This window comes from Martes martes (assembly GCF_963455335.1).
Source record: "Martes martes genome assembly, chromosome: 12".
In the NCBI taxonomy this organism is placed as follows: Eukaryota; Metazoa; Chordata; class Mammalia; order Carnivora; family Mustelidae; genus Martes; species Martes martes.
Genome location: NC_137900.1, coordinates 6,772,458 through 6,781,689, shown reverse-complemented (window position 1 = coordinate 6,781,689; position 9,232 = coordinate 6,772,458). Strand labels below are relative to the sequence as shown.

General features: G+C 49.8%; 1 protein-coding gene across 1 annotated transcript in view; it reads right to left on the bottom strand.

The window, feature by feature from the left end:
- Positions 1-9,067: 9,067 nt before the first annotated feature.
- The window catches only part of GLIS3 (GLIS family zinc finger 3), a gene marked incomplete at both ends in the record, with an annotated part of 427,960 nt that continues 427,795 nt past the window's right edge, over positions 9,068-9,232 (bottom strand). The window contains one exon of the mRNA XM_080820268.1: positions 9,068-9,204. Coding sequence (XP_080676394.1) covers positions 9,068-9,204 — 137 coding nt within the window. The remainder of the gene's footprint in view (positions 9,205-9,232) is intronic.

Sequence of the window (9,232 nt, the reverse complement as noted above, 5' to 3'; positions counted from 1 at the left end):
AGATAAGCAGTAACAAGGGTTGGCGAGGATGTTGGAGCAGAGGGAGCCCTCGTGCACTGTTGGGAATGTAAACTGGGGCAGCCCCTATGTAAAGAAGGGTGGAGGCTCCTCGAAAACATTAAAAATAGAAATACCATAGGATCCAGTAATGACACCACTGGGTATTCACCCAAAGAAAACAAAAACACGAATTGTAAAAGACACACGCATCCCTATAGTCACTGCAGCATTATTTCCAGTAGCCCAGATGTGGCAGCAACCCAAGTGTCCATCGACAGATCAATGGAGAAAGATGCGGTGTGCATGTGTGTGTACCACGGAGTATCACTCAGGCACCAGAAAGAGTGAGATCTTGCCATTGTGACCACGCGAACGGACCCAGAGGATATTATGCTAAGTGAAATCAGTTGGACAGAGAAAGACAAGTACTATTTGATTTCATTTATATATGGACTAAAAAATAAAACAAGGAAACAAACCAAAAAACAGAAACCGACTCATAAATACAGAGAACAGACTGGCGGTTGCTGGAGGGGAGAGGGTGGTGGGGAGGGGCAAATGGGGGAAAGCCAGCGGGAGACACGGGCTTCCAGGGACGGCGTGAATGGGTCAGGGGGATGAAGGCACAGCACAGGGAACACCGTCAGTGGTACTGTGGCCGCGTTGTATGGTGACAGATGGCGGTCACGCTGGTGGTGAGCGTCACGGGACCTACAGGCTTGTCAAGTCACTGTGTTGTCCGCCTGAAACTAAGGGGACATCGTGCGTCAACCGTGCTTCAGAGAAAAAGTGCCTTCCCAGAGGTGTGCAACCATCACCACCGCAGGATTTGCTTCATCTTCTCGAACAGGAACACCACACCCACTGAACAGTAAGTCCTCCTTCCCTCTTCCCCCAGCCTTTGGTAACCTCTATCCTACTCTGTCTCTGTGAATCGGCCTGTTCCAGGTACCTCCTACTCGTGGAACCGTACAGTATTTGTCCTTGTGTGTCTGGCTTGTTTTATATAAGGTCTTCAGGGTCCATCCACGCCATGGTACCTGTCAGTTTCCCTCCGAAGCCCGAAGAACCTTCCTTTGTAGGCACAGACCACACTTTGTTTATCCACTCATTAGCTGATGGATATTTGTGTTCTTTCTACATTTTGGCTACTATGAATAATGCTGCCAAGAACACTGGTGTATAAATACCCGTGTTTAGTCTGTTTTCAATTCTTTTGAGCAGATGAGTGGAATTTCTGGATCATATGGTAGTTGTATTTTTCAGTTTTTGAGGGCACACCAAAGTGTTTTCGGCAATGCTAGCGGGCACTTTTCAGAAAAAGGGTCCCATGGTCAATAGACTTCATCCTCAAACTCTGTTAAGACTCACAGTGCACTTAGCAGAGTAAAGGCTCTGACAGGTCCTGAAGTAAAGAATCTAAGTCACTTTGATCCACCATCCTCCTAGCATTTTGGCAGTGGAACTCTTTCTTTGCAGAGTAGCTGGTAGACACACCAGCTTGCTGGTTTGGGAAACAGTTCTCTGAGCTCAGCAGGCTGACACAGGAAGAGCTGGGGCTCCGAGCCAGTGCGGGGTCACACAGACAGGGCCCCCTCCAACTCTCCAGCTAGCCCACGGGGTCCTCTTTGCAAGTTACCTTCCTTCTCCTGAGGCTCTGCACCCACTCTGTGCCCTGCCGGCCCCACCTTTTCTCTGCTTCTTTGCTTCTTGACGGTTCGCTTGGCCTTTAGGACCAGCTCAGGGCACCTACCCCTTCTCTCTCGGGAAGCTCTGGCCCTGCTCTCCTATCTTCCCAAGTGGGATTAGAAGACCCTCTCCTCCTCCGCTCTTGTGCAACCATGTTGCCCTGTTAAATGGCTGCCACTCTATCAAAGGGTCAACACCATGATTCGCTTCCGTAGACCACCACGGGGGAGCTTATTAAAAATACAGATGCCTCCATCTTACTCTACAAATTCCAGCTCAGTAGCTCTGGGGTGTGCATTTTTAACAAGCCCCTCAGGCAATGTTCTTGGGCAGATGATTCTGGAACAGCCCTGGTTGTGAGCTCTGTGAGGAGAAGCACCACTTCCGCCTCTTGTGTCTGGCTCACGATAAATGATAAATACGGAGTCCACTGAATGAATGAATGAATGAATGGAGGAGGGCGTGCCCGCATTAAGGAATGAAACAGCTCCTGTTTCCTCTTCTGTAGAAGATGAGGTTGGAAGAGACGTTCTCTAGGTTTTCTCTTCATAAAGTTCAGGTTATTTTGCCCAAGAAACTTTATCAGAACCGTACACAACACACAAGCCCCGGTACCTGGGACCACTGGGCAGACCTGCCAAAGAGGGTTTAGTCCATGCCGAGATTTACCAAACAACCTGGGACTCATGAGTCACCGTATTTTTGACTCTGTCAATTTTACCGTAAGTTAGAGATGCAAAGGGTAGCAGACGCTTTTGTCTGGGCGAATTTGGTCTCATTCTCTCTTAGAGCAAGTAGCTGAGAGGCAGCACCGTGAGAGGCAAGAACCCTTAAGTCTGATGATTAGGGAGGGAGGCATAGGGGAACCAGGGGCTAGAGCTGGTGCAGCAGCCCTCCTTGCTGCTTGGAGGGGGCACAGACCTTTAGCAAGGGGAGGAGCTCCCACCATTTCCTGGCACAGTCTTTGAACATAAAACCCCAACTCCCCTCTCCCTGAGGACCCTGCAGGTTTTGAGAGACAGCACTGGCTTCTCATAAGAGCTACGGCCTGAGAAAAATGAAGTCTCCCATCGCTTATAAACTCTCACCATTGCAGAGGAAAAAGTTGGCTAGGACTGCCAAGAGCCAGCAAATATTTGGTTAGCCTGGAAAGAATGGGTGCTCATTTTCCAATTCCCACAGACGTCTGTATGCCCGGTTCCTTTTATTAAAAACTTCAAATCCAGAGATAAAGTCGAATGGCACTCCAGGCTCTGAGCCTTCATCTGTATCCCGGGGAGCAGGACCCAGAATCTAAACAAAGAAAAGCTTCATCAACAGAGCTCATGAATTTCCTCTAGGAACAGGAGCCGGTGTAATGCAAGGATCAGCGGAGGGTCTGAATTGCGGTTTTCTTTGCGAGGGTGTTTATGGAAAGTGCTGGAAGACACACCTCTGTCCGCGAGGGTCAGCAAACTACGGCCCACAGGATGAATCTTGCCTGCTGCCTTCCCTGTTTCTGCACAGCCTGGGAATTAAGAATGTTTTTGATTTTTACAGTTTTAAATAGTTGAAATAAATCAAAAGAAGACAAATATTTCATGACATCTGAAAGTTGTGTGAAATTCAAACTTGTGCCCACAAACACGGTTTTATGAGAGCACAGCCACACCCATTCGTTTGCATGTCATCTGTGGCTACTTTCGAGCGACAGGACGGAGCGGCTGAGACTGAGACCATATGGCCTGCAAAGCCTAAAGCAGGTCCTATCTGGCCGTTTGCAGAAAAAGTGTGCAGACCCCTGGAGTAGGGGATGGGAGGCCTGGCTCTCATTGGAATTTGAACTAAAAGCTAGCAAAAAGAAAAAAATATATATATGTATATATGTACACACACACATACATGCACAGTTAATTATAAAAGCAGATACCTTTTTAACCTAACAAGTGGGTCAACAAATAAAACAGTGCTGGTCAGCTCCCCAGAAGGTCTCATGTGTCCTTTCTTCCTGACCGCAGTTTATCAGTACCTGGACCTTTGTGATAATGTGTTCCTTGTTGTTTGTGATACTTCTACCAGCTAAGCCCTGTAAATGAGTCACGCTTGCTCTTGAACGAACCACACAGAAATAGAAGAACACTGTGCGTTTGCTTTGGTGTATTGCTTCTCTCAGCCTAGTCCGTGAGACTCAGCTCTGAGAGTGTGTGTAACCACCTTTGCTGCCTGGCCTGTTGCTCTATGGCTTTAGCGAAGTCCCTCTCTTAGTTTTACTGTTGCTGGTGGACAGGTGGGGTGTTTCCAGTTTGGGGCCAGTTGAGACGAGCCATGCGGCGAACACCTTGCGTCTGAACCATCGTTGACTTAAGCAGGAGTCTCTCTGGAGAGGGAGAGGAGTGGAATTGGTGGATTGTGGGCAACCTGTGTCTTCAGTTCTACCGGTTAATGCCAAACTGTTTTCCTAAGACGCTTGGCCAGATCGCACTCCCACCAGCGCCTCCTTGTTGAAGGAGCAGAGAAGCTCCCTGAGTCTGGCAGTCAGCTCTCTTTCCATCTTCAAACCCTGAACCACAGGGATCCGCTGCCTCTCAACCCCCCATCCTTGAAGGGCCAGACGAGGTGAGGGAGACTCGTCTCTACTGCTTCGTAGCTTAGGTCTTAAAAATGTAGCAAAAGACAGTCAATATCCCCAGAATGATCCTTGGGAGAATGTGATCTTTTCTAGGCTCATGGGCTTGGCTGTGGGTCAGCCAGGTGTGAGGATGCCCTGACCACCCTCTCCCTGGCTCCGGCACTGGCTCCGGTGACGGGAGCTGGGGAAGGAGGCTCCTGGCAGCCGGTGGGTCAGGAGGCCTTCCAGAGCCTGCGGAGTGCACGGTGGGGGCAACTGCCCCTTTCTCCTTCAGGCAATCAGAGGACTTCGAAGATCGGGTTATCAGCTCCCGGGAAGACGGGAAGACGTTTATGTCTTTTTCTGCAGGGTTTTGGGAAAGCAAGGCTGAGAAGGCCTAATCCCCCTTAGCCAGTGGGTCGTAACGCCCTCACCTGAGGGACCCAGCACTTAGCGACATTTCTGAGGCATGATGTAGCACGGCACTGAGAAGGCACGAATAAACCCCAAACCCTAGCACACATTTATCCAGTTTGTGAAGCGGATTAATAGAATAACCAATAAAACATGTATAAAAGCTTTAATTAAATCTGATGAAATAAAACTTCATGTTTTATTTATGGACACTCCCAACATGTAAAGGATTCGGGGACACATTCATTTTTACTGCCATTTTGTCCTCATATCTGTAATTAAATCCAGGCGGCAGTTCTGGCCCAAAGCAACGCGGCATTTTAAAGCTGGCCCTGGACGTGCCCTCCCCCCCAATCTGCTTTTCATTATAATTACCATCCCAACAGGAAGGAGGCTTATGGTAAAACAAAACACAATAATCAAACAAACAAACAAACAAACAAACCCCCCAGGGTGTTCCCATTGTGTTTCAGGAGGCCAGGCTGAAGGAGCATTTCAGGCAGGTGGGCGGTTTTCTCCAGTTCCAGTTTTATTCTGTACCAAGGGCACAATCCCTTCATTTTACTTTTGACATTAAAAAAAAAAAAAAAAAAAAAAAGGACTTCATGAAACAAGACAAAATAACTTATGATTATACGAAACATAACTGTGACAAATCACAAAACTATACATATTAATAGAAAAAAAGTGTACCTAATTCTTTAAAAGATTTATGACAATAAGCACCAGATGTGCCCCGAAAGAAAAATCGGCCCCATATCCAGTATGATATATGCAGTTCATTTCTCTACGTGAGTGTATAGCCATGTACAAGAGTCTGTGTGATTTATGGAAACCAGATTTCCACTTTTCCCCCCCAAAGTGCTTTATGTCAGCAACATTACACAGGATGGTCTTCTGTCTGTACACAATAAATCTCGTCTTTTTTACATTCGCCATTTCTCCAATGACTGGTTTTTGGTGTTTTTTTTTTCTTTTGCTTTATCCATTGCAAGAAAAAAAGAAAGAAAGGAAAAGAAAAAAAGTAACCGCAGAAATCCCGCACCACCAACAAAAAGTGCCATTCCAAAATGCTGCTAGAAGACATCACGGTCAAACAGTCAAATAAAATACCAAATAATTAGACTGGACATTTACAGTCACTATTCCCGGTACTTCAAGGCGACTTGATGATCAAGGTTCTTGGGCGGGGGAGCTGGCCCTTTACCTCTGCTCTAACCTAGTAACGTGCCTGACAGCGGGGAATTTAAAAACAACACAACACCACCAACACTCTGTTCTATCAGTGGGTCCTCTGAAGGCGTTCTGCTTTTGAATCACCTATGCAACCTGGGGGAGATGGGGTTTAGTAAAGGGAGACACCCCACAGGACCAGTACAATCCTTAATAATGTTTAGCAGCTGATGGGCGGCTAAATTACAGCTGACATTTTGAGGCGGTCCCTTTAGGGAATTAAGACGATGCCACAAACGAAATGTCTCTCGGCAGACTGTTTTTTTTTTTTTTTTTTTTTAACTGTAATAGGATAATTGGCTTTGGGCTGTGTGTATTTTCACAAGCACCAGTTTTGTTTTGTTTTTTTTTTTTTTTTTTTTTTCCAAAAAGGGGGAATGACAATCTCTGCTCGGATGTTTTTTGAAAATGGCTGGTTACATACCAAGTAGAAAAGGGCCAGGAAATGGAAGGGAATGAATTTTTTGAAGCTTCTACTTTCACCGCTGCACACACGATGATGAATGCATCTCTGAATCCTGTGCCATGTGAAAGCCAGCAAGGGACACATCGGAAGGTCAGGTGAGATTCTGGAAGCAAAGGACGGCCTGTGCCGTCTCCAAGGAACCTGAACATGTCAGGCCCTGAGAGCTGAGCTCAGAGCCGCAGCCACCAGGAAACACTGACAGCCACGTGAGGGGACACGAGCTTGCAGGCTGCACTGGGCCCTGCTTCTGGTGTGCTCCCTCTGCCCACGCCAGTGCCCTTCGGGGCTGGTCTCCATTCCTGCTGAGGAAGGAGGCCCTGCAGGTGCAGCTCCCCCCCCAACGCCCCCGGAAGCAGCAGTGAGGGGAGAGAGGGGCGGGGCCGCCACGAGGCCACGGTCAGACAGACACTGGGGCAGGACATCTCCTCCAGCCAGAGAGGGAGTGACATCCGGAATGCCTGAGGCTCCGCTTCTGTCTTTGTCCTCCGTCCCCCTGTCCACTTCACGCGATACAAAGCCACAAGGCAGCGCTCCCGCCACTGCAGTAAACCCCTGGCTTTTCATCTTTTTCCTCCCCGTCACCCAAAATACGAAGTACGTTCTGAGCTCCTCAGAAAGGCTTCCCTATTTAAGGACCGGCACGTTGTCTAAGGCTACCGGAACTCGCCTCCCTTTCGGGGGGGGGGGGGGACACAGGACACAAGAGGGATGGCAGCATTAGCATGCCGTGTCCTGGTTTAGACCAAGGGGCAGAACCGAGTCTGCAAGGACGCTGGCGGCCCCCCGCAGACTGGGAAGCCTGGGGAGCCTTCTCTCGCAAAGCGGAGCAGAGTTTTGTAAAGCGAGTGACCTCCCTCCTATGCAGCTCAGGACGCCTGCACGGTGGCCTTTCTCAGATCAGAGCTCACGAGTCCGAGGAGTGGACTGACGGCGGGTCCTGGAAAAGCGGCCCCCACGCGTGGCTCGTTAGTCCCCTCGCTCTATGGCACATGGGGATCAGGTCCAGCCGTGCAGCCCGACTGCAACGACTTGCCTGTCAGGAGACAAATGGTCCCCAGATCCCAAGTGTGACACCGCACCCGTGAACTCTCCCTGGAGACTGTAATGATCTCAGTGGGGCAAATAGCACTGTTTGATTTTACGAGAGGAAAGAAAATGAAACGTGACAGTCCTGGAATATCAGGCTTTACCCCGTGTCTTTGGGGTCTGGCTACTTTTTAGGGCCTACGTGTCAGACTTTAGATCTTTTTAACAGCTTTGTAAACACATCCCAGAAAGTGGCTTCCTATTCAGGGTTGCTATCAAACGACCAAGAGCTCTGTGAACATTCCAGGCCCTCAAATTAGAGTTTCAGGAAAAAAGTTAACTTCTGCTTACCTTCCCTGAACTCTCCCTCTACCTGCCTCAGGGCCGACCTTGCGAGGGCTGATCAGGCGAGGGCGGGTGGGCATGACTGAAGGCAGACGAGCAGGAGGTGAGAATAATGAGGAGGAGAGGACAGTACGGGGGAGGGACAGACAGACGGGTGAGCAGGTATCCGAAAGGAGGTGGGCAGAAGCTGTGCGAAATCACTGGACAGCGGGCACCTCTAGTTTGGTTTTCTGAGAGAACCCAAGATCTCAGCTCAGGGGGCCCCTGCTCTCACATCTTCTACAGAGGACGACTCGGCACAGTGCCGAGCGGAGGCAATGGGACAACCAGTCGAGCGATCTTTTCCGTGGAACGAGGTCTTCGAGGTGGAGTCCCTTTCTGCTACAGCCCTGGGGAGGGGGCTGGGCTCACCCCGTTTCCCTCAGGTGGCTTTTGTGAAATGTGAAACTACCGTCCCAGGGGGGCTCACAGGCACGGTGAGGCGGGGCCAGGACGAGCTACAGCGGTGGCAAAATGGACGTGACTGGGGTGATTACAAGAATTCTTTGCATCCAAAGAACAGACCACTATATATTCTTTTTTCCTTTAAGAGTAGACGTAAATAACAAGTCTTTAAAAATAAAAGAACGAAGATAAGTTGCTGGAATATAAAAAAGTTGTAGTGCCTTTCAAAGGACTGTGCTTCACAGAACCTTCTTATTTTGCTTTTGGAGAAATATTGCAAAGCAGTTGGTTAGCACGGGCATGGTGAGAGGAGAGGCACCCGCTCCTGGGGCTGCCAGGCTGGGGCCGGGGCCAGGAACCAGGGCTGCTCCGGGAGCTAAGCCCACGCTGTGCTTTGGTGGCAGGTTTCCCTTGTTGCCTGGTTTTGCAGGAGCCAGCAGGGATGGTGAGCGGTGGGGGAGGCCGTTCACTGTGCTTCTGGCAATTTGGCTTGTCCTTCCCTATCTGAAGTCTGTGCAAGGGTGGTCCCCAGACTGTATTTTCACACATGCATCATTTCACTGGTGTCCTTTGAGAGCTGACAGCCGGAAGTTACAGGTATCCGGGAGAGTGACTCTAAATTCCCTTTGAAAAGACAGTCCTGCTGGTCACCAGCAAGCCCAGAGAGAAGGGGCAGCGGCAGACATTCCTGCAACGCCCGGCTGCGACCAGCCCTGCCTTCCAGAGACACACCTGTGAGTCTGCAGCTTCCGCGAGGAGGAGGAGGACATCCTTCTCACGCAGTCTAGGACAACCGGAAAGTAAAAGGCGGCAAGCGACACAACGGTTCTGGATGCCAGCGCGAGCGGAGGCCAGGGGAGCGTTTAGCCTTCAGTATAGACAGAGGAGAGTTGACTAGGACAGCGGTCCACGGCGCTGATCTGCAGGAACGTGGCGTCTTCAGGCCCGCTGCGAAGGGACTCCCCGAAGAGGCTCGAGGACGCCGAGGGCAGGTCGTACACTGGAAGACAAGGAACAGGAAGTTCAGT